Genomic DNA, 26,290 nt, shown 5'->3' on the forward strand with positions numbered 1-26,290 from the left:
GGATTTGCCCCAAAGATACAGATGCAGTGAAACGCCAGGACACCTGCACCCCAATGTTTATAGTAGCAATGTCCACAATAGCCAAACTGTGGAAGGAGCCTCGGTGTCCATGGAAAGATGAATGGACAAAGAAGATGTGGTATATGTATAATGGAATATTACTCAGCCATTAGAAACGACAAATACCCACCATTTGCTTCGACATGGATGGAACTAGAGGGTGTTATGTTGAGTGAAATAAGTCCATCGGAAAAGGACAAACATTATATGGTCTCATTCATTTGGGGAATATAAAAAATAGTGAAAGGGAATAAAGGGGAAAGGAGAAAAAATGAGTGAGATATATCAGAAAGGTAGACAGAACATGAGAGACTCCTAACTCTGGGAAACAAACAAGGGGTGGTAGAAAGGGAGGGGGGCAGGGGGTGGGGTAACTGGTGACTGGGTGCCACTGAGGGGGGCACTTGATCGGATGAGCACTGGGTGTTATTCTATATGTTGGCAAATTGAACACCAATAAAAAAATAAATAAATAAAAAACAAATACAAAAAAAAAAAAAAGAAACGACAAATACCCACCATTTGCTTCAACGTGGATGGAACTGGAGGGTATTATGCTGAGTGAAATAAGTCAATTGGAAAACAACAAACATTATATGGTCTCATTCATTTGGGGGAATATAAGAATTAGTGAAAGGAAAAAAAAAAGAATTAGTGAAAGGGAATAAAGGGAAATGAGAGAAAATGAGTGAAAATATCAGTGAGGGTGACAAAACATGATGGGCACTGAGGGGGGCACTTGGCAGGATGAGCACTGGGTATTATGCTATATGTTGGCAAACTGAACTCCAATAAAAAATTTTAAAAAATAAACTAAATTTTGTTGCTTATTGATAATGTTGCAACATATTTTTAAAGTTCATAAGTAAACAAGGTATGGAGTACAAAACATTTTTTCACCTTAATAACACAAACTTATTGATAATAATAATGGTTTGATCAGCACCTCTTACAAAACTAATTTCTTCCTCCCTCATGCATCTTAAATGCTTTGTTTGTATTGCTATACTGCTAACATAATACTCATCTTAAAGTACACTTATAGGGTGCCTGAGTGGCTCATTTGGTTAATACTCTGACTCTTGGTTAATCCTTTTAGCTAAGGCCATGATCTCATGGGTCCTGGGATTTAGCCCCAAGACAGGGTCTGCACTGGACTTGGAGCATGCTTGAAGTTTCTCTCCCCCTGCCCCTCCTCCAGCTCTCTCTCTCTCTCTCTCTCTCTCTCAAATAAATGAATAAATCTTTTAAAAAATAAAGTGCAGTTATGTCTGTTTCCCCAGTCTCACCATCAAATTTGGATGGAGCTGCAGAGTAGCAGGAAGAGCTGTGAAGCTGATATTAAAATACCTGGATCACAGGATTTGTTTTATTAATTAGCAGCTATGTGACATTACTGTCCTAATGATCCCTGATTTCTGTGCTACTGCTAAGTATTAAATAGTTTGACACATAGTTTGGAAACTCAAAATATGTGATCTCTACAACATTTTAGTGATTGTGGAGAAGATAGGAAAAAATATTTGAAATGGAAAATTTTGGACAAAATGTTACCACAGACCTTAATTACTTAAACTTCATGAGACTCAGTTTTGCCATCTATAAAATAGATATGATTATGCTTACCTCATAGGATTGTTTAAGGGTTAACTGAGATATTGTACATGAAAGAATCTAGCTCAGTGTCTGGAAGATGGATGATGTTCATTAATGTTTCCTTAGGTTGGAATGCTTCCTCCACCTCCTCCATGCCCCTCTCCCCTGTAAAAAGGAAAAAAACAGACAAAAAACTCCAAACTTCAAACATCTTTCAAGAAACAGCCCAAAAGGCACCACTGTACAAAGCCTTTCCAAACAACTTCAGGCAGTGTAGCCCTCTGGTTAAGAATACTGGGCTTTTGAAATCAGAAGAGATTCCCAAGTTTAAAAACAGGTCTGCCATTTAGTAACGCCAGGATCTTGGGCACATTATTTATCCTCCGTGCATCTAGGTCTCCCATCTGCAAAGTGAGATCATCCTGGTACATATCTCATGCAGTTGTGAAGTATTAAATGCGATATTCACAAAGAGTGCTTAGCAAAGTCCCACTTAGTAAATCCTTTATTAAGTATTACACAGTAGAAGTAGTAATAGAAAGTTTCCTCTTCAGTAAAATGTTAATAAAAATACCTCGCAGGGTGGTAAAATTCTGATGCAAAAGTCTTTTAAACTATAATGCTGAACAAACATAAGGGATTGGTATATACCTTGAGATCTCTGGGGCAAAGTTCTAACCTCACGTTTTAGAATATACATTCCCTGCACTGGGTGGGGGTGTGTGGTAAATAATACCCACTACTAATAAATGGGAAATAAAGCCAGAAGATACATCCCAGGGGCCCAAGCAGCAGAAACCCAAAAAGCAATATTAAGCATAGAACCCGCAAACCCGGCCTCGATAATTCCCTGGAGTTCACCTCTAACGCCCCCCTTCCTTTAGAGCCGCGCAAGCGTAGACTGATTTTGTTCCTCTCTCCCTCGGGCCCCCGCCTCCAATTCCTCCCCCCCCCCCCATTCTGCCCCAACACGCAGGCGCATCTCTTCAAATCCTGTCCCTACCCCTAGTTCTTTCTCTTCATTTCGTTCCCCCTCCTCTTCCAGCACTTTGGCAGGTTCAAACTCTTCGTGAGGGTGGCGGCGATCGAGAGATCACGTGATGAGCATCCTGCTGCCCAACATGGCGGAGTTCGACACCATCTCGGAACTGGAGGAGGAGGAAGAAGAAGCGGCAACGTCGTCGTCGTCGTCGCCGTCATCGTCGGTATCGGGGCCAGACGACGACGAGGAAGATGAAGAGGACGAGGAAGAAGAGGAGGACGAGGAAGAAGAGGAAGAGGAGACGCCGCCCCCGCCTCGGGTAGTGAGTGAGGAGCATCTGCGCAGATATGCCCCTGATCCTGTATTAGTGCGGGGCGCCGGCCATATCACTGTGTAAGCAAGAGGGGGCCAGGGGTTTGAAAACGCTGAGATTTGTCGACAGAGGAATAAGAAGGTGATCGAGGGGCCTGTGGGGTGGGGGAGGGCTGATAAGGCATAACAATTAGAAAGGGACACCTGGTCTAAATGGAGAAACCAAGGGAGATAGGTGTAAGGGAAGTGAGGAGAATGCAAATGTGATGCACCAACATCAGGTAAAGAGTGAGTATAGAACGGGAAGATTAGAGGTTTGGGAACCAAAGAAATTGGGAGTAGAGGTGAGTTTCCTTGCTTCTGTGTATGCTGGCAAGTAGTCTTTAAATTGCAGGATGTACCAGAGGATTCTTTGCTGCTAAAATTGGTGTGTTGTGGAACACGGTGACTGCTGTGACCTGTGACAAGACCTAGGCTTGGATTCTTTAAAACAGAAACATGATATGTTTTGTGAATAATATTATAGACTGTCCACCCACCCACATACTCATTCATCTATTCTTCCTATCTAATCCTTATATGAATGAATACAATAATCCTTTCCACGTCTTAATAACTCCTCATTCTGACATTCCTTAATTATCACACAATTAGAGGTTCAGATTAAGAGGCAATTGTAAAAAGTAAAAGAGCAGTAGATTGAGAATGAGGGCTCTTGGAAGTTAGTCCCAGCTTTGCTTCTTACTGGCCCTGTGACCTTGCTCAGGTTACTTCATATTTCTGGGCCTTAATTTCTCCATCTGTAAAATGAGGGGTTGGAGGCAGATGGTTTCTAAAACCTTTCAGCTCTGAGATAATTTAAGATACCTATAGGAGATTTTGTATGCCCAAACACTAAACATGCAGACATTAAATACTTATGGAAATTATTCCCCTAGGAGCTGAGGTTGAGTTTTTTGAAAACTTATACAGAGTGACTTTTTTTAAAATTTAAATCTTTAAATTTAAATTTGAGAAAATATTTCATATTTGAGAAAATAAAAGGAGAGACTTCATAGCCTAGTAGTTGCAAAGCAAAAGAAAATTTTAATAGTTCTCTGGGCTTTGAAGAGTGCTTTTTCTTTTTAATGTGCTTGGGCTATACATGCTTGAAAGTTTGAGTGTGTGTCCTGTTTATCTTCTTAACTATGCGGTCTTTTCCTGCATTTTCCTATTGCTGCCTCTAATTTTGATAATGGCTCACCTAGTCCCTTTGACTTTCAATTGAGTTCATATTATCAGAAATCATGTATTATAATATGCAACACTTCCCTTCCATCATGTTAGCTTTTAATTTTAACATGTTAGATATTTTTATTGTAATACGCTTTTGTGATCTTTGCATGGAATATATTAAGAAAGATTTTGAAATGGTGGATGAGTTTGGGAAGATTTTTAGACCTGCTTTTTGGTTAGGCAATTATTTTAACACAATTTTTCTTGGTCCAAGAATTTTGCAGATAGTCTACAATGATCAGATGCCAACCTACTGCGCTCTTTTACTTTTATTCCTTTCATCACTAGGAAGACAATTTATTACTCTAATTATGATTCTGGCACCAAAGGTTACTTTCATGCAGATTATTTCACATGACTGAACAGAAAAGGAGTTTTTATTCCAGTCTATAATTTTATATTCCCAACATTCCAACCCCCTTCTTATTTTCTAACATTAAGAAAACAGGAGGAGGGATCCCTGGGTGGCGCAGCGGTTTGGCGCCTGCCTTTGGCCCAGGGCGCGATCCTGGAGACCCGGGATCGAATCCCACGTCGGGCTCCCGGTGCATGGAGCCTGCTTCTCCCTCTGCCTGTGTCTCTGCCTCTCTCTCTCTCTGTGACTATCATAAATAAATAATAAAAAAAAAAAGAAAAAGAAAACAGGAGGAGCAAGGAAACAGAATTCAAGTTACCAGAAACTTAATTGTGGTTCTGTTCTTCACACAATCATGGTGAAGTACTTATCAACCTGTTTTCAATTAAAAGTAAAGCACTGGTACTTGCCATATCCGGGGCCTTGTGATAGGTATAAAGTCCCTCCCAGCTTAAAAATTAGGAGTATGAAGCAGTGGTGCTGGAAGTAACCATTGGTATTAATTGAAGCCAAAACCTGAAAAGCAGGAAACTAGTACTTGAACCACTAACGAGTGTATATAGTTTGGAGAATTATCTAGTTGTATTGTACACACTCTCTCAGCTAAAAAGCACATCTGATGTTCAATGTCTGAGATTTGAAAAAAATGAAATGTTTAAGAGAAAGTTTTACTGAATCTGAGGAACTCGCCTTTCTATGGTAGTGAAACTTGCCCTGTATCAGGTAAAGATCCTTATGAAATAGTTAATATAATTTTGAGACATCTAAAATAACCAGCTCTGTTAAAAATTTTTCTGGCATGCGAGTATTAGACTTACCCTCTCTGAATGGAATATTTCTTATTGTCTCCTACCTCTTATTTTTTCCATTCACTATGTAGTCGTCTATTACACAGAGGACTTTGTTTCTTTTCAAAGTTTAAAATTTGAGAACCATTGCTTCAAGAAACTCAGTATATCTTAAGCCATCATTTTCCCACCCCACATGGCTATGCATTCCAGTTGCCCCATTTCTGACCCTGATATCACCACTCCAGTATTTGGGGGTAATATTTCAAATCCTTGAGTCATTTTAACTATTCCTTTTCCTTGACTTGTCCAGTGCCATTCTGTCCCAGAATTATGTCATCAGATCTTTTGAAATGTATATTAGATTTATTTTCTCCATTTCTACTGGTACCATTGTAGTTTAGGTTGCCATCAACTCCTGCTTGAATTATTGCCACAGTCTGCCACCTCTCTCCCCTCCAATCCATTCTGCATGCTTGTGCCAAACTAATTTTCTTAAAACACAGTTTAATCATGTTGCTTTCCTGCTGAAAAACCTGCACTAGATCTTAATTAGGTCTGAGTTCTTATGCTCTCTTCCTCTAGCCTCAGAGGTCACTTCTCCTAAACTTACCACTCCACTTGTGCTTTCTGCACCCTTCTCTTCCAGCCTCCTCCCAAATCTTGCTCCGTCAGGCAGTCTCATCTCTCCAATATTACCTCTCTGCATCAGCCTATGAACATATTTAGTTTCGTTCTTTAAAACAAAATAACACAAAGCCTCCCTAGACCTTTGTTCCCCTTTAGCTACTCTCTTGTCTTTCTTCCTTACCTCTCCAGATTTCTTAAGAGTAGCTACATTCACCATATCTGTGTCCACTTCACCCCTCTGTAACCTGGATTCTGCCATCCTGATCACAGTCTAAGGGGTGGGGGAGAACTAGCCTTGTTAAGATCACCATGACCCTTTTGTTATTACATTAGTGGGCATTTCTCATTCCCTATCTTTCTGGTCCTCTCTGCTGTATATGACACTTATAATGACTCCCTCTTTTTTGGAGGCTTGTATTCCAGGGGTCACAAACACACAGGCCTTCAGAGGTAATACAGGTCACAGAAAGTGGTGTAACATGAGTAACAACGATGGGGCCTTAGTTGAACTGGAAGGTGGTATATATTGTGCTTAAAGATACTCAGATTCTGATTTTGTAAAAACATTTTGCTTGTCAAACAAACCTAGGAATTTCTTGCCACTTCAATCTCCTGGCTCGCCCTGTATTTTTCTGGTGATTCTTTAACTCTCTCATTCATTGGCTTCTCTTATTCTCTTGACCCTTGAATACTAGTTAGTGGTCTTCAAGGTTTTGTTCTCAACCTGCTCCTCTTCTTATTTCCTACTCTGCCTAGATGATCTCATCTCGATTCTCATGGTTTCAATTTTCTGACATCTCCCAAATATTTATCTCTGTACAGACTTTGCTCAGACTTTCATCCAAGCTTCCTCACCTGACAGCTTACAGTCATCCTAAGTTCAGCATATTCAAAACAGAACTCATCCCTCTACACCTCCATCCCAACCCCCCCAAAAGCTCCCCCCTATTTCTGTGTTTTCCATCTCAGTTAAATATTCTTCCACCTATCCCATTATTGATCCTTGGTTCCTCTTTCTCACTTATACTTAGTAACAAGTATTAATAATATATGACCTAAAAAATTCTTCTTTTCCTCCCTGCCAGCACTTCCCTGATTTGAGCCCCTTTCACCACCTTAACCAGTCAACTTGCCTTCATCCTTGTCATCTTCACATCCATTCCCCAGCCTACTACCAGATTGAGATATCCCTTTACTGCTTAAGACTATTCTGTGGTTTTCCCTTTACCCACAGGGTAGAATCTAAGCTCCATTACATGGCATATAGAACTGGATGCTGCCTATCTATCAGCGTAATCTTATGACATTCCCCCTTATGGCTCATGTTTTCCTGTTTGTAGCATGCTGTTTCTTATCTCTTTGCTGCTACTCAAACTGGGACCTCCAACTAGAATTTCAGTACCCACTGCCCTTACCCCAGGTCTCCATATGTCACCATCTCCTACAAGTCTTCTCTACCCTCACTAAATTGTAATCTGCAATATAGCAGGAACAACTTTTAGTTCCCTCTGAATCCTCATTGCCTAGCACAGTGCATGCCCTGAAGTAGGTAGTCAATAAAAGTGAGTTGAAGGAATACAGGTTCACTTTAGTAACACTCAATATTTTTATCATAATGCATGCTATATTTTAGGCCCCCAACAAATACCAGTTACTTGAATCATGCTGGAGAGTGAACTTGTGATTCTGAGGTAGGATCTATAGGGCTACAGTAATATCACCAGTCCCAGTGATGGGGGGTTATGGCATGGCCTTACCTCTGAAATCTTTGTTAAGATGTGAGAATATGCCTATCTGTATTATCTTAATATATTGGCTTTCTAGTTACCTTAACAAGATACTAATCTTTTAACATGGAATTAGTTATAAGTTTTGAAGAAGTAGAATGAGCTAACCACACTAATTGTAATTCTAGTGTTGAGATGATGAGGATGAATGGATATTTGGGGATTTTTTTTCCAAATAAAAAAAATATATGATAAAATTAGCTCCACAGATATGAGTTTATAGAAACAGACATAATAAAATGCCTCTTGGAAATATTAAGTGTTTTAGAAATACTATACATATAATATAATGATATTATAATTATAATTTAGTGTCTATCACCTTCTTGATATTTCTAGGATAAATATTTGGATCCAATGTATTGAAATACAAGGAAAATTATATCTCATGAGATCTTTTATTTATAGGCATTATCACACTCTTTATATTGCTTAAAACATACAGGGGTGCCTGGGTGGCTCAGTCAGTTAAACATCTGCCATCAACTCAGGTCATGATCTCAGGGTCCTGGGATCAAGCCCTGTATCTGGCTCCCTGCTCTGCGGGGAGTCTGCTTCCCCCTCACCCTCTGCCACTCCCCACCACACTACCCCCACCTCTCATGTGCACAAACACTCTCTCTCTCAAATAAATAAATAAAATCTCTTAAAACCAACATAATTTACCCTTGATAGTAGATCTGTATGCAAATTAGTAGAGATGATAGGTTACCAATTCTTATAAAATTGTCTCATTAAAATTAATCTATAAGAGGTAAAGTTATTCCATATAGAATTGAAAAAGATGGCCACATTTTCCAAAAAGTGCATTTCTGTAAAATTTAGACAGCAATTATTAGACTATGGTTAGTGATACTTCTCAAGTCACTTAATGGAATGCCTGTTCTATAAAGTTATCTTTGAGGAATTACAGTGATGCATTGTTAATATGTGTTTGTATAAAGTAAATATTTTATAAGATTTTAGGCTTTCAGGGACGCCTGGGTGGCTGAGCGGTTGAGCGTCTGCTTTTGGCTCAGGGCATGATCCTGGGGTTGAGATCGAGTCCCGCATCGGGCTCCTTGCTGGAGGCCTGCTTCTCCCTCTGTCTGTATGTCTGTCTGTCTCTCTCTCTCTCTCTGTATCTATCATGAATAAGTAAATAAAATTTCCTTTAAAAAAGATTTTAGGCTTTCAGAATATTGAAGTCATGGTAACTTGCCATTTTACAGTGTGGCAAGACGTGATTGTTTTTATATAAAATATTAAAGAGATTTAACTCTAATGTTTCTGAAAATATCTTTGAATTTTATGGCATAGACTTTCCTTTTTCATGGTATAGTAAATAAAGTTCAATGTATACACTTCAGAATCTCTACTATAAGTACATAATTTTCTAGTGAATTCGTGTTTCTTGTTGGCAGAATTTTACTATTTTTATCTGTTTTCTTAAACAACCTGAACACATAAGCTTTAATTTGTAAAGTGTTTTCAAAGACTAGTGTGTAGCCATTTCCAAAGGGATTAAAAACAATGGGGGGGGGGTGTGGGGAGGGAGAGAGGAAGGAAGAGCAACTAAGAGGACCCATCCTTCTTTGCCTCAGTTTCCTTTACTCCAAAGAATCATCCAAGAAACTAAAAACTTAAAGCATTGAAGATACTTGACAAATAAAATACAGTCATTAGGAACCACCAGCTAGGACAGCTTCAAACACATAATAGTCTCTATGTTTAATGAAGCCGATAAAATAGACAGTGTGAGAAGTTCCCAAGTGCCTATTTATCTAATGCTGAAAAACCCCCATATCTTGGCTAATGCCTATCACTAATCAGTAATGGGTAGATGATCTTGTCTAACCTCTGTGGACTCACAGTTCTTAATAGCTTATTTATGAAACAGAGCTGAGGTGTTTATTCAGCAGCAGCCATTTCAACGTTTTCCTAGTAGGTATCAAGTGAAATGTTATGCCTAAGGTTATTTGAGTTAAGTATTCTTTTTAAGTGCTGAGTCTATAATGAAGAAAGATAAGAAAAAAATTCCTGGTAGGCAAGAATAGGATTGCTACTGCCTTTTAGCCAAAATTATGAGAGTGTATCAAGCCTAGTTTGCCTATATACCTTTTGAAATATAGACATGTATATAGCCTCTAAAGAAGTATTTTATTTTATTTTTTTAAGATTTTATTTATTTATTCATGAGAGACACAGAAAGAAAGAGAGGCAGAGACACACAGGCAGAGGGAGAAGCAGGCTCCATGCAGGGAGCCCAATGCAGGACTGGATCCAGGAACTCCAGGATCACACCCTGAGCCGAAGGCAGATGCTTAACTGCTGAGCCACCCAGGCGTCCCTAAAGAAGTATTTTAAAAAGTAAAATGAGACTCTCACCATTTCTAATATAACTTTTATATTTTAGAAAAGACAATCCCTTTTTATATTAAAGAAGAAAATTAGTAATGTTAATATAGCAAGTATAGAGAACTTGTATACTGGCCTAAGCACTATGAAGAATACAGAAAAAAAGCAAAGTACAAGTTGCTTTAAAAAACTAACAGGAAAATTGCCTTTAAGATATTGCTATAGAGTAGCAAAAGATAATGGAAAACATTTTACTAGCTGTTGAATTGTATAGTACAGATTAGAAGCATCTGTGAGCATTCAGAGAAAGAAGGAATCCATAAAAGCTTGAACATTCAAGTCATAACAGCAGGGGTTGGGACTTGACTTGAGCCTCAAAGGTTGCATAGGATTTAAACTAGGGAGGGGAAGCAGGAGGAACCACCTGAGCAAAGACAACAGCCAATATGGCAGTTCCAGTGGAAGGGAAAGAATGAGTATGAGAACGATTTCAGAGAATCAAATCACAGGACTTGGGGCCACCTTAGAGCGAGTAAGGTACAAAAAATAGGAGAGAGGAGGTGCAAAACCAATACCAAGAGAATTAAAGAGAGTCAGTGTACCATTGATAGGGATGAGAAATTTGAAAGGGTACTAGTTTCCAATAAAAAGATAACATTTAATTTTAGACATGTTTTGCTTGAGGTGGTATTGTTTTTAACAAGATATCGAAAAGAAAATTTTCAGTATGTAGTTAGAGACCAAAGAATGTTGGAAAATACAGAAGTAGAGATACAGATTTGATAATCATCAGCATAGAAGTGCTGTCAAACTATAAAATATAGATGAGCTGTTAAAGTTCCTTTTGAAAGACAAGCAGATGACTAAAAGCTAAATTTTGGGGAAAGGCAAGAATGTTAGAGAGTGAAAGGATGGGAGAGAGTGTGTTAGGAAGGGAATGATCAACAGTGTGACAAAGCTGCAAAGTCAAGGAGAAAAGTTCTAGGAAGAGGATATAAAATTAAATAAGACATGATGAACTTGTCTTTCTGAATAAATTTACTCAATAAGATTATTTTCAGTTAAAATGACAGCATCAAAGGGAAATTCTAAATGGGTAAGAAAGGAGAGAATATTAAGGAAGTGGAAACAGAGGAAAGTTCACTTGCTCCGTGATAAATTCAAAGAGAATAGCAAACCTCAGAATTTTTAAAATAATAAAAATATTCTGTATGTTTTGAAGGATAGATCTGTCTATATCTTGTACATATTTGATACATAGTAAAAGAATGGCAGCCTGAAAAATCTATAATAGCAGCAATCTCCAAATGAGGTAGGAACATGGTTTTTTTTATTAAGATATAATTACCATACAATGTTATATTAGTTTCAGGTGTACAATACTGTGGATCAACAAGTGTATACATTCTCAGTACTCCTCAGGATAGGTGTACTCTTAATTCCCTTTATTCATTTTACCCATCCCCCACCCACCTCCCTTCTGGCAACCACCAGTTTCTTCTCTGTATTTAGCAGTCGATTTTTGGTTTGTCTCTTTTTTTTTTTTCGTCATTTGTGATGTTTCTTAAATGCCACATATCAGTGAAATAATGTTGTCTTTCTCTGGCTGACTTATTTCACTTAGCATTAAACCCTCTAGGTCCATCCATGTTGCAAATTACAAGATTTTATCCTTTTTATGGCTGAGTAATTTTCCTGTGTGTGTGTGTGTGTGTGTGTGTGTGTGTGTGTGTGTAGCTTCTATCTTGGCTCTTAAAAATAATGCTACATTAAACACAGGATGCATGTATCTTTTCAAATTAATGGTTTTATTTTCTTTGGTTAAAGACCCAGTAGTGGAATTACTGGGTCACATGGTATTTCTGTTTTTAATTTTATGAGGAACCTCCACACTGTTTTCCACAGTGGCTGTACCAGTTTGCATTCCCACCAACAGTGCATGAGGGTTCCTTTTACTCCACATCCTCACCAACACTTGTTATTTCTTATCACTTTGATTTTGGCCAGACAAGTGTAAAGTAGTATTTCATTATCGTTTTAATTTGCATTTCCCTGAAGATTAGTGATGTTGACCATCTTTTCATGTGTCTGTTGGCCATCTATATGTCTTCTTGGGAAAAATGTTCAAATTCTCTGCCCGTTTTTAATCAGATTGTTTTCCTGGTGTTGAGTTGTATAAGTTCTTACATATTTTGGATATTAACTCTTCATTGCAAATATCTTCTCCCACTCAGTAGGTTGCCTTTTAGTTTTTTGATGATTTCCTTTACTGTGCAAAAAAGCTTGTTATTTTGGTGTAGTCCCAATCATTTAATTTTGCTTATATTTCCCTTACCAGAAGAGACAGACCTAAAAAAATTTATCTATGACCAATGTCAAAGAAATTACTGCTAGTGTTTTCTTCCAGGAATTTTATGGTTTGGGGTCTCACATTTAGGTCTTTAATCCATTTTGATCATATTTTTGTATATAGTGTAAGAAAGTGATCTGGTTTCATTATTTTGCATGTAGCTGTTCAGTTTCCCAGCACCATGTGTTGAATAGTCTTTTTCTCATTGTATATTCTTGCCTCTGTTGTTGGAGATTAATTGACCATAAAATCATGGGTTTACTTCTGTACTCTTATTCTTTTTTTATTTTATTTATTCATGAGAGAGACGGAGAGAAAGAGAGGCAAAGACACAGGGAGAGGGAGAAGCAGGCTCCATGCAGGGAGCCTGATGTGGGACTCGATCCCGGGTCTCCAGGATCACGCCCTGGGCTGAAAGTGGTGCTAAACCGCTGAGCCACCCAGGCTGCCCTGGACTCTTATTCTTAACCTTGATCTATATGTCTATTTTTATGCCAGTACCATACCATTTTGATCAATACAGCTTTGTAGTATATCTTGAAATATGAGACTGTGATGACTCCAGTTTTGTTCTTTTTCAAGATTGCTTTGGCTATTCATGGCCTTTCATGGTTCCATACAAATCTTAAAATTATTTGTTTTAGTTCTGTGGAAAATGTCATTGATATTCTTATAGGAATTGCATTAAATCTGTAGATTGCTTTGAGTAGTATGGACATTCTAACCATATTGGTTCTTCCAAGTTATGAGCATGAAATATATTTCCATTTGTTTATGTCATCTTCAAATTTCTTTCCCCAGTGTATCAATTTTCTGAGTATGGGGCATTCACCTCCTGGGTTAAGTTTATTCCTAGCTATTTTATTTTTCTTTTTGGTGTATAGTAAATGGAATTTTTTTTAATTCTCCTTCTGTTACTTTCATTATTAGTGTACACATGCAACAGATTTCTGCATATTAATTTTGTATCCTGTGACTTTATTGAATTCATTAAGCAGTCCTAGTAGGTTTTTTTTCCTAGTAGGTTTTTGGTGAAGTTTTTAGGTTTTCCTATATATAATATATCATCTGCAAATAGATAAAGTTTTAAGTCTTGTTTATCAATTTGGTGTCTTCTATTTCTTATCTGATTTCTGTGGCTAGAACTTCTAGTTCTAGTTGTATATTGATTAAAGGTGATGAAAGTGGACATCCCTGTCTTGTTCCTGATCTTAGAGGAAAAGCGCTCAGTGTTTTACCACTGAGGATGATGTTTGCTGTGAGTTTTTCATACATGGCCTTTATTGTGTTGAGGTATGTTCCCTCTAAACCTACTTTGTTGCCAATTTTTTTTTTATCATGAGGGGATGTTGTACTTTATCAAATGCTTTTTCTGCATTTATCGAGATAATCATATAGTTTTTATCCTTTCTCTTGCTGATGTGCTACATCACATTGATTGATTTGCAAACATTGAACCACATTTAAACATCACTGGAATAAATCCAAATTGATCATGGTGAATGATTTTTTTTTTAGGTATTGTTGGATTCAGTTTGCTATTATTTTATCAAGGATTTTTGCATCTATGTTCATCAAAGATATTGGCTTGTAGTTTTGTCTCCTTTTTGCAGTGTCTTTATCTGGTTTTGGTATCAGGGTAATACTTGCCTTGCAGAATAAATTTGGAAACTTTCCTTCATCCTCTCTCTTTTATAGTACTTTATGAAAAATAGATATTAACTTTTCTTTAAATTTTTGATATAATTCACCTGTGAATCCATTTAGTCTCAGACTTTTGTGTGTTGAGTTTTTTTTTTTGATTACTGAATCCATTTTGTTGTTAGTAATTTGTTTGCCAAATTTTCTATTTCTTCCTGCTTCAGTTTCAGAAGGTTATATGTTTCTAGGAACTTATCCATTTCTTCTAGCTTGTTCCAACTTGTTGGTAAATAATTTTTCATAATACTCTCTTATAAGCCTTTATATTTCAGTGGTGTCAGTTGTTATTTCTCCTCTTCATTTCTGGTTTTATTTAATTGTGCCTTCTCTCTTCCTATTTCTATGAGTATGGCTAAAGATTTACAAGTTTTCTTGATAAATCTCAATAAATCTGAAACCAACTAACCAATTTTCTTGGTAAACCAAAAAAACAAATTCTGGTTTCAATGATTGCTTCCATTAATTTTTTAGACTCTTTTTTTTTTTTTACTTCTGCTCATAACTGTTTTATTTCCTTCCTTCTATTAGCTTTGAGTTTTGTTCTTATTTTTCCAGATCCTTTAGGTATAAGGTTATATTGCTTATTTGAGATTTTCCTTGCTTCTTGAGGTGGGTCTGTATTGCTATAAACTTCCCTCCTAGAAAAGCTTTTGCTGCATCCCAAAGATTTGGACCACTACATTTTGATTTTCATTTTCTCAGTGTATTTTTTAAATTTTCTCTGATTTCTTGGTTTATCCCTTCAGTGTTTAGTAGCATGTTATTTGGCCTCCATGTATTTGTATTCTTTCCAGATTTTTTTCCTGTGATTGATTTCTAGTTTCATAACCTGTAGTCAGGAAAGATGCATGAGATGACTTTAATCTTTTTTAATTTTTTGAGACTATTCTTTGCCCTAACATGTAATCTATTCTGGAGAATGTTCCATATGCACTTGAAAAGAATGAATATTCCATTGTTATTGGATGGAATGTTCTGAATATTCCATCCAATAACAATGGAATATTCTGAATATATTTGTTAGGTCCATCTGGTCTAATGTGTCATTCAAAGCCACTGTTTCCCTATCGATTCTGTCTGCATGATCTATCCATTAATGTAAGGGGATGTTATAGTACCCCACTCTTGTATCACTGTCAACTTCTTCCTTTGTGTCTGTTGATAGTTGTTGCCTCATGTATTTAGGTGCTCCCACATGAGGTGCACAAATATTTACAGTTGTTATAGCATCTTGTTGCTTTGTTCCCTTTATCATTATGTAGTTTCCTTTTTTGTCTCTTGCTACAGTCTTTGCTTTAATATCTATTTTGTTCAGTATAACTATTGCTATCCCAGCTTTCGTTTCACTTCATTTGCATGATAAAAGTTTTTCCATTCCTCCATTTTCACTCTGCATGTGTCTCTAGGTCTGATGTTTGTCTCTTGTAGGCAGCATATAGATAGGTCTTGCTTTTTTATCCATTTAGTCATCCTTTGTCTTTTGGACATTTACTCAATTGGACATTGGAGCATTTACTCAATTTACATTCAAAGTAATTATTGCTAAATATGTACTTACTGCCATTTTATTACTTGTGTTATTATTGTTTTTGTAGTTCTTCTCTGTTCCTTTCTTGTCTTCCTCTCTTCCCTTGTGGTTTGGTAGCTTTCTTTAGTGATGTGCTTGGATTCTTTTCTCTTTATTTTTTGTGTACCTCTTACAGATATTTAATTTGTGGTTACTCTTAGATTCATTTTTATATGTATATTTTTATTGGAGTTTGATTTGCCAGCATATAGTATAACACCCAGTGCTCATCCTGTCAAGTGCCCCCCTCAGTGCCCATCACCCAGTCACCCCATCCCTCTGCCCACCTCCCCTTCCACTACCCCTTGTTCGTTTCCCAGAGTTAAGAGTCTCTCATGTTTGGTCACCGTCTGATTTTTCCCACTCATTTTCCCCTATAATCCCTTTCACTATTTTTTATATTCCCCATATGAGTGAAACCATATAATGATTGTCCTTCTCCAATTGACTTACTTCACTCAGCATAATACCTTCCAGATCCATCCACATCAAAGCAAATGGTGGGTATTCGTCATTTCTAATGGCTGAGTAATATTCCATTGTGTGTGTATGTGTGTATATATATGTATATATATATATATATACATATATACGTATATATACACCACATCTTCTTTATCCATTCATCATTCGATGGACAACAAGGCACCTTCCACAGTTTGGCTATTGTGGACATAGCTGCTATAAACATTAGGGTGCAGGTGTCTCGGCTTTTCACTGCATCTGTGTCTTTGGGGTACATCCCCAGCAGGGCAATTGCTGGGTCATAGGGTAGCTCTATTTTCAACTCTCTGAGGAACCTCCACACAGATTTCCAGAGTGGCTGTACCAGTTCACATTCCCACCAACAGTGCAAGAGGGTCCCCCTTTCTCCACATCCTCTCCAACATTTGTTGTTTCCTGTCTTGTTAATTTTCCCCATTCCCACTGGTGTGAGGTGGTATCTCATTGTGGTTTTGATTTGTATTTCTCTGATGGCAAGTGATACGGAGCATTTTAACATGCACTTCTTGGCCGTGTGTATGTCTTCTTTGGTGAAATCTCTGTTCATGTCTTTTGCCCATTTCATGATTGGATTGTTTCTTTGCTATTGAGTTTAATAAGTTCTTTATAGATCTTGGATACTAGCCATTTATCTGATATGTCCTTTGCAAATATCTTCTCCCATTCTGTAGGTTGTCTTTTAGGTTTGTTGACTGTTTCTTTTGCTTTGCAGAAGCTTTTTATCTTGATGAAGTCCCAATAATTCATTTTTGCTTTTGTTTCCCTTCCCTTCATAGATGTATCTTGCAAGAAGTTGCTGTGGCCAAGTTCAAAAAGGGTGTTGCCTGTGTTCTCCTCTAGGATTTTGATGGATTATTGTCTCACATTTAGATCTTTCATCCATTCTGAGTTTATCTTTGTGTATGGTGTAAAAGAATGGTCTAGTTTGATTCTTCTGCACATGGCTGTCCAGTTTTCCCAGGACCAATTATTGAAGAGACTGTCCTTTTTCCAGTGGATAGCCTTCCCTGCTTTGTCAAATATTAGTTGACAATAGAGTTGAGGGTCCATTTCTGGGTTCTTTATTCTGTTCCATTGATCTATGTGTCCGTTTTTATGCCAGTACCACACTGTCTCAATTCAGGTTTGTAGTACAACCTGAAATCTGGCATTGTGATGCTCACGGCTCTGGTTTTCTTTTTCAATCTTCCCCTGGCTATTGGGGGTCTTTTCTGATTCCACACAAATCTTAAGAGGATTTGTTCTAACTCTCTGAAGGAAGTCCATGGTATTTTGAGAGGGATTGCAGTGAATGTATAAATTGCCCTGGGTAGCATAGACATTTTCACAATATTGATTCTTCCAATTGATGAGCATGGAATATTTTTCCATCTCTTTGTGTCTTCCTCAATTTCTTTCAGAAGTGTTCTGTAGTTTTTAGGGTATACATCCTTTACCTCTTTGGTTAGGTTTATTCCTAGGAATCTTATGCTTTTGGGTGCAATTGTAAGTGGGATTGATTCCTTAATTTCTCTTTCTTCATAATTACTTTTTGAAAAAAATTTCTGAGTATTAGGTTTCTTATATGTAAGATGGGTTGACTATCATTCTTGCAGGATTGCAAACTTTAGAAGTAATATATTCATCTAGCACAGCGTCTAACCCATAGTAAGTGGATAGTTACTGGTAACTGTTACTATTACTGCCTACATCACCAGGAGTTCTCAATAAATAATCCTATTTTCTTCATTTTTGCTCACCACCTGTCAACCACTATACAATACTACACTATACTATAAAATTATAGTCACTGTGATATATCATCTAAGATGCAGGAAATGGCCTTTACTATCACTACTGAAACCAACAAGTAGGTGAATTGAAGGCTTATGAAATTAATCTTGAGTTCTGAAAACACATGGCAATGAGCTTACTTGAGTCAGAGCTTTCAAGGCTGAGACCTGTTTTCTTGAAACAAGTTGAGTGAAAGCCATTTGTAAAGACCACCTTTGAGTATCTGAATACTAACTGGTGATAAGTGTTCCAGCTACAGTTCCAAAGTTTAAATTAGTTTTATTAGAAAAATTTTCATATATACATTAAAGTAGAAACAATAGTGTCATCCAGTCGTATATACTACCAATCAGTCAGATCTATAGTTATCAACAAAAATGGGTTTTAACAGAAACATTTCAGTCAAAAGTCTTATTTCCAGCTCTGATTTGTGATTATTTAATCCCACATCATTCGTGGATAGCAGTTAGAATCCTACTTTAACATTTGCATCATAAGTTTCTTTGACTGTTAATTCAGATTAATAGTCAAAGATTTTGTTTTCTGTAAAAAAAACATAAAATTATTTTTAGGACATGTTTTTAAATCACCATATCAAAAGAAAAATGCATAGCTTTGTTATTTAAAAAGGGAGAGAAGTAAAGAGTTAAATATGCTGGGTAGTATATATTTTGTTCTTTGTTTTTAAGGTTTGGCTTGAGCAACAAGTTTGATACTGAATTTCCCTCAGTTCTAACAGGGAAGGTAAGTGAGAATTTACTTTGTGCTTTTCAATTCTAAAAGCATTGTTTTATAGCTTTTTCCGTGTTAGGACAAATGCTTTGGCTCCCTGGTAATGTTGGTAATAAGAGACCAGGGTACTTGGAGGCTGTGTCAGTGACTGAAAGCTGTCACCATGACTATGTCACCATGACCAGTTATCTTATTCACTGTCCATGAATGCCAACCACTATTTGCTTATCTGTTCAGATTTTCCAGTGTTGCCTTTATTCTAAGCACTAGTAGCTGTAATTGTTTTCATTTGGGTCAGTAATCCCAATGTTTTTAGAGTTAACAAAAGTTATCATTGTTTGACTTTGTATCACTCTATTATTTTTAAAGTGTCCTGCAATAGAAGTCAAAAGAATCAAATGTTTAGTTAGGAGTTGGTCTGCCTTTTACATAGCTTGAGTTTCTAGAATTGGACTCGCTACTTTTCTATTCCCTGGTTCCTCTACATTCAGTAGTATCTTCAAACTTGAGGTTCAATGTTACCAGACTTCCTAGGATTTGAAACTGTTTGGAAAATCCTCTTATAACAGTAATGCTAACTTCTAAGCCCAAAGGAAAATACTTTGACTAAGACAAAAAGTTATTTACATGTGTTTGTTACTTGAGGAAATATAGAAGAAAGAGAAAAGCCATTATATTACAAAATACTAATTTCCAAATGGTTAATAGCTGAAATGATATTTTGGAGTTAAAAGAAATTAACTTTTTGTATTTTGAAGCCTGTAATTTAATATTGTTCTGTTCAATTTTAGTACTAGAATAATGCTGCTTGTCAGAATGGATTTTGGTTGTATTTTAAAATTATTCCATTCCCTAAAGGGCTTTTATGCAACTTATTGTTAATTTTTCTCATAATGTTAGTAAGAAATGCAAGGTGCAAATCAGTGTCTCTGGTATGTGTAATAAAGGGGAGAAATAAGCACATTAATAATTGTGTAAAGAAGTTGTAGAAGGCTATACATGGAACTAAATAAAAGTGGTTACCTTGATGGGAGAAGGGGAATGAGATAGATGGAGGCAAGGGTAAGGATGACACCATTTTTGGAGTATCTTTTAGTAATGTTTTGATTTTTCAACCATGTCACTATGTTACCAATTCAAACCTTAATTTAATTTGTCCTCTCATTCCAAACTCTGAGAATGGGATAAAATACATCTAATATTGACACTTTTTGGTCATGATATATTTTCCAGCTGCTTGCTTTTCACTTTTGGCCTAATCCCAATCTTCTCCCCAGCCTTATTCAGAGGTGGATGGGGAGAGAAAGATAGCAGAGCTATTTCTTTTCACGAGAATTATCATTAAAATTATAAGAAATTCTATTTGATTTAATCATGAAAGGTATTTTATACTTTATTTGCTTCCTTTACCATCTGAAAAATGGGAGCAAGCAAGAGACACTATAGAGTAGTTAAACTTTGAAATCAGTTCTGGGTTGGATATACAAGGTCTATCACTAACTGGCTTTGTGGCCTGAGCAAGCCTCAATTCTTAAGTGAAAAATAGAGATGAAGATAACAGTACCTCACTTCTTGTAAGTGTTAAATGAAAGAGCATGTATAAAACTAATATATTGTCAGGCACTTATTAGCTTCCCAGTATAAATTTGTGGTTGCTATTGACCACTTTTCACCAGTATATTTCAGTTTCATCCTGATTATTTCTCTAATTTTTTTCTTACAAGTTTTCAATTTTTAGCTGTTTTTGCTTCTTTTACATTGTTTATCTGAGAAACAGTTTATTCACTGGTCCCATCAGTAATTTACCCTTTTAACTGTTGACCTTTTCTCTCTCTCCTAAAGTATAATGTTAAATCATTCCATATAATAAGCAAGGGTAAATACTCCTTGGCTACGTTAACAGAAAATATATGTCCATTTACCTTTTTAGGATACAAAGAGCCCTCATAAAGAGGTTTTGGCCTCACTCTCTACAATGTTCTACCTTCCTATCCTGATTATTTAGAATAATTTGCCAAGTGAAGCAGCAGTTCAAACTTAGATTTGTTTTATATGAATTAATCATAAATGTTTTCTCCAACAGAAAAAAATAGCTGTGGAAAAATCTCTTGAAGAATAATGTGTTGGTGGAAAGGTGACAAATTCAATATTAAATTAAAGAAAATGTGAATTAAAACATCTCCAATAGAAAATATGTTTCCCTGGTACAGCTGCATGTGTTGTCTGGGCAGTTACATTCAGTTTTAATACTGGTTTGTTTTTTAAAAGTTTGAATTTCATGGGATGCCTGAGTGGCTCAGCAGTTGAGCATCTCCTTCAGCTCAGGGCATGACCCTAGAGTCCTGGGATCGAATCCCACATCAGGTTCCTTGCATGGAGCCTGCTTCTCCCTCTGCCTGTGTCTCTGCTGCTCCCTCTCTCTGTCTCTCATGAATAAATAAATAAAATCTTTTTTAAAAAAGTTTGAATTACAAGCCCATAGAATTCTAGAAAATGAATAATCAAAAAGAAAAACTGTTCCCAGGATCCCTGGGTGGCTCAGTGGTTAAGCTTCTGCCTTTGGCTCAGGTCATGACCCTGGGATCTGGGATCGAGTCCCACATCGGGCTCCCTGCATGCAGCCTGCTTCTCCCTCTGCCTATGTCTCTGACTCTCTCTCTTTCTCTCTCTATCTCTCATAAATAAACAAAATATTAAAAAAAAAAAGAAAATCAGTTCCCAAGCACAAAATTTATCCATCTTTGAAATTGGCCAGTTTTATATGCCCAAGAAATATTCAGAATATTCCTTCATACTTCTTCATTTCTTTACAAGCCTTCTAAAACTCAAAACTCCACCACTGCAAAAGATAATACAATTTTTTTTAGAACTAGAATAAGAATATTAAGCTGCTTTTGGTTTGCATTTACAAGACCTAAGTGATCTGAATGTGAGATGTTCTTAAAGATATCCTTTCTTTTCAGGTGACCATTTCTGTAGTACATATCAATGATTGGATATTTATTCTAGTGTGCATTATTTAAAGTGGATGAGAATTCTCATATATTAAATGAGGCACAAATGACGCTATGATATTATCTTAGTTTAGTTTTTAGTGATGAAAACAACACTAAAAGGAATTCTGAAAGTTTGACTTTTAAGTCACATGGTGATAACATTAGTTTTATTCATTTTTCTCTTTAATGAAACAGTTTTTGTCTATTACACACTGTTGTATTTGTATAGGTTACTATGAATTATCAAAATGCTTCTCTGATAACTGGGGGAATGGGCAAGAAGAATTACATTAACCAGGAAAAAAAGGAAGGTCTGAATTCCAAACTTAGCAACCTTTGTGTAAAATATTTAAAAATGAATAAATGCAGTATCTAAAATAGAAAAATATATCTACCTTTTACAAAATCAGTCTTCTGGCATGAATGGGATTCTAAATAGCTTTTATGCCTAACTAAACAGAATTCCACAGAGTTAATTCTGAAAATGTAAAAAGCCATTTTGACAAACTGTGGCTCAGTATTAATCTTGTGCTTCTTATGTGTTGATGTTTCTAATACAAATAAAAAGTTAACCTTTTATATCAAGTGCAGTAAAGATTGTTTCACTAAAGATAAGTCTTCCTATCATGATAGGATATATCAATCAGGTGCATACACACAGATTATGGTGAACAGAAAATGAAAGAACCACAGAACTTTAGAAGAAATAAAAGCTTCCAACCCTCAGCTTGAAACAATTAAATGGTATTATGAGGAGATGGGTGTGCAGTGTTGGAGGAACCCTAAGCCATAAAATCGACCATTACTATTGTGATCCAATATGACAGGTGATTGATAGGGCTGTGTTCCTCATGATTGGAAGAGGCAAACAGTCTTGCTGGGTTTTGCTTATATTTTCTTCTGTCTGCAGAGTCTCTTGTATCCTGCTATAAAATATTATGACCCTTTCCCCTACCTTTATGATGTGGCTTGCTTCTTTCTTTCCAAGAAAGTCAAAAGTAATTAAATTTTTATTTACAACCTGCCATTCAACTAGAAGGTAAAAGGCTCCCATTCAGCTTTCATTACTAAAGATACTGAGTTATGTGGAAGTAAATGAGTAAAACTCTGATTCCACAGTTAACTAAACATTTTTTTCACAATGTTTGAAATTAGGAATTAACCACTTCTCATTTCTAATGCCCTCATCATCTGTTTTATAACTTTTACTGTTATTCAAATACTGATTTTTTTTCCCAAAGACAATCCCGGCCTCCTTTTAAAAAAGGCAAAATGCAGATTTTACTTTATTGTTTGAAGTTCTAGAAGTTTTCCTTCAAATATGTTTATCTTATGACTTCAAAAAACTTGAATTCCCATTTTTAGTAACTTCAGTATTGCAGTTTTTAGTTTTCCCACGGTAATAGAGTACTAATTGACATGATTATGTGTTAAAGGTGGAAAGTATTAGCAGAAAAGAAGGAAAATTGCCACATTCTGTAAAACCGTTGGTTATTTCCAGAAGCATGTAATAAAAGAAAAAAATTATAGCAAATTTTACATACCTTGGTATATATTTTATTAATAATATTTTAACAAAAAACAAGTTTTTACTTTTTAGACTGATTCATTTCTGGCTTTAGCCTCCCTCTTTTATTTATCTGTGCTTATACACTTCCAAATAAATATTCTATGTAAAAATTTTACTTTTTAAATAAAAATTTAAATTTTAATTATAAGCACTTAAATTTGTGAGTGCACAGATTCAGTAATTTTATGATTTATGTGAGTTTATATAAAAATTTACCATATTTTAAAAATGTGTGTGTTTCTGGACACAATTTAAAAAGAATCAATAGTAATGTTATATTACAAATTAGAGCTAAATATATAAATATATTTTCCTTATTTTAATTTCTATTTGGTTGCCAAGTAATTGACTAGGAAAAAAGTTGAATATCACTGTCTGAGAGGTAAATCTTTATTGCAACCTGGCACCTTTTTTTTTTTTTAAGGACATCTCTTTTAAACTCCTCTAAAGAATTGAAGAACTGAAGAGCATTGAATTTGCGTGCAAAATGTAGCTGATTGACCATCATGGGCCATGTCCACATATGTACCTCTCTGAACACTTTCCATTGCCTCCAGGTGCCATTGAACACCTGCCCAGCCAGGTGCCCTTAGGTGCCTTTGCACACTGCACTCAGTTGTGCTCCCCTAGCAGTCCTCCTGCACTGTGCCCAACCAAACACCCTCAGCCACCATTGCACATCATACCCAGCCTTGTGCCCTTGGCCACCCTGGTTGAAGCCCACAGCTGCCACAGTGCTTCGGGGGATCCAGCATAGGACTAGTGATCCAGCACAAATTTTGCTAACACTGTCCCTCTGCTCCCAAGTTCCCCAGTAGACACAGCCTCCCAGAGCTGGACTGCTGGATCCCACAGAGAGTAAGCACAGCCACAACAGGGAAAGAGTCAGCGCAGATGCACTAAAAGGAAAACTGAATCAGATGAAACAGCAGGGCATAACAACACACATAGGATACTCTACTGAAGGCCAGGTTCTGGTAAACAGGGGACACTGCACTCCAGGGCACTCCAGGACCTCTTCTTCATAAAATCACTACTTTCAAGAACAGAAGAAACAACTGACTTTCTTAACACAGGGAGACACAGAGAGGCAGACAAAATGAGGAGACAGAGAAATTTATCTGAAATGAAAAAACAGGACAAGGCCATAACCAGAGACCTAGGACAAACAGATGTAAGTAACATGCCTGATAGAGAACAGTGGTCATAAGGATACTCACTGGGCTTGAGAAAAAAGTGGAGGACATGAGTGAGACCCTTAACACAGAGGTAAAGATTAACATAGAGATAAAGGGCACAATATAAATGAAATGAGAAACACACTTAATGGAATGAACAAAAGATAGAAGAAGCAGAGAAATGAATTAGTGACCTAGAAGACAAAGTAATGAAAATTAATCAAGCTGAATAAAGGAGAAAAGAATTATGCAAAATGAGAATAAACTGAGGGAATTCAGTGACTACATCAAATGTAACAGCATCCATATTATAGGAATCCCAGAAAAACAAGAAGAGAAAAGCAGAAAGTTTATTTGAGGAAATAAGAGCTGAAAGTTTCCCTCATCTGGGGAAAGAAGGAGATATCCAGATCCAGGAGGCACAGAGAACACCCAACATAATCAACAAAAGCAGACCAACCCACAGACACTTTGTAATTAAATTTGCAAAATATTGTGATAAAGAAAAAATTTTAAAAGCAGTAAGACAAAATAAGTCGTCATTAAATTACAAAGGAAAACCCATAAAGGTACCTGCAGATCTCTCCACAGAAACTTTGCAAGCCAGAAGAAATAGCATGATATATTCAAAGTGCTGAATGAGAATCTGCAGCCAACAATACTGTATCCATCTAGGCTATCATTCAGAATACAGGGGGAGAGAAAGAGTTTTCCAGACAAGCAAAAACTAAAGGAGTTCATGACCACTAAATCAGCTCTGTAAGAAATATTAAAGGGACTCTTTGAGTAGAGAAACCAAAAGTGACAGTATAGAGGTAGGAAACACAAAAGCAATAAAAATGAATTTTCCTGCAACATGTCAAGGAACTCACATAAAAGGATATAAAATAAAATAACATATACCTTAAAAGTGGGGAGGAAGAGAAAAGAATGTGTTCAAACTTAAATGACCATCAACAGTATAGATTGCTATATGCAGAAGAGGTTACATACAAACTTAACAGTAACCATATCTCAAAAACCACTAATAGATATGCGAAGAATAAAGAGAAAGAAATCCAAATGTATCACTAAAGAAAATAAACAAAGCATGAAAAAAAACAAGAAAGGATCAGAGAAAATCTTCAGAATCAACCACAAAACAAGTAACAAAATGGCAATAAGCATGTATGTATCAATAATTACGTTGAATGTAAATGGACTAAATGCTGCAAACAGAAGACATAGGATGACACAATGGGTTAAAAAAAAAAAAGGGCCAGGCAGCCTGGGTGGCTCAGCAGTTTAGCGCCGCCTATGGCCCGGGGAGGACATGAACCTGGAGACCTAAGATGGAGTCCCACATCAGGCTCCCTGCATGGAGCCTGCTTCTCCCTCTGACTGTGTCTCTGCCTCTCTCTGTCTGTGTTTCTCATGAATAAATAAATAAAATCTTTTAAAAAAAGAAAAAAGACCTATTTGCTCTCTACGAGAGGCCCATATAAGGGGGCAGGGCAAGATGACAGAGCAGTAGGGTCCCTAAGTCACCTGTCCCCACCAAGTTACCTAGATAACTTTCAAATCATCCTGAAAACCTATGAATTTCACCTGAGATTTAAAGAGAGAACAGGTGGAATGCTACAGAGAGAAGAGTTTTCACTTCTAACATGGTAGGAAGGCAGAAAAAAATTAAAAAGAATCAAGTAGGGGAGGGGCCACTGCAAGGAGCCGATCTAAGGCAGGGAAGCGAAAGCCTTCTGGGACAGGAAAGCCCACTCCCAGAGAAACAGGGAACTATAAAAATCCACACCCGATTCT

At 36.7% G+C, this 26,290-nt stretch overlaps 1 protein-coding gene across 1 annotated transcript in view; it reads left to right on the top strand.

Moving 5' to 3' along the window:
- The first annotated feature begins 2,348 nt into the window (after nucleotides 1-2,348).
- Nucleotides 2,349-26,290, top strand: part of CHIC1 (cysteine rich hydrophobic domain 1) — a 64,698-nt gene continuing 40,756 nt past the window's right edge. The window contains exons 1-2 of the mRNA XM_041741386.1: nucleotides 2,349-3,031; nucleotides 18,707-18,761. Of these exons, the coding sequence (XP_041597320.1) occupies nucleotides 2,757-3,031; nucleotides 18,707-18,761 (330 nt within the window). The 5' untranslated portion in view covers nucleotides 2,349-2,756. The remainder of the gene's footprint in view (nucleotides 3,032-18,706; nucleotides 18,762-26,290) is intronic.

Source organism: Vulpes lagopus, chromosome X, assembly GCF_018345385.1.
Source record: "Vulpes lagopus strain Blue_001 chromosome X, ASM1834538v1, whole genome shotgun sequence".
Classification (NCBI taxonomy): Eukaryota; Metazoa; Chordata; class Mammalia; order Carnivora; family Canidae; genus Vulpes; species Vulpes lagopus.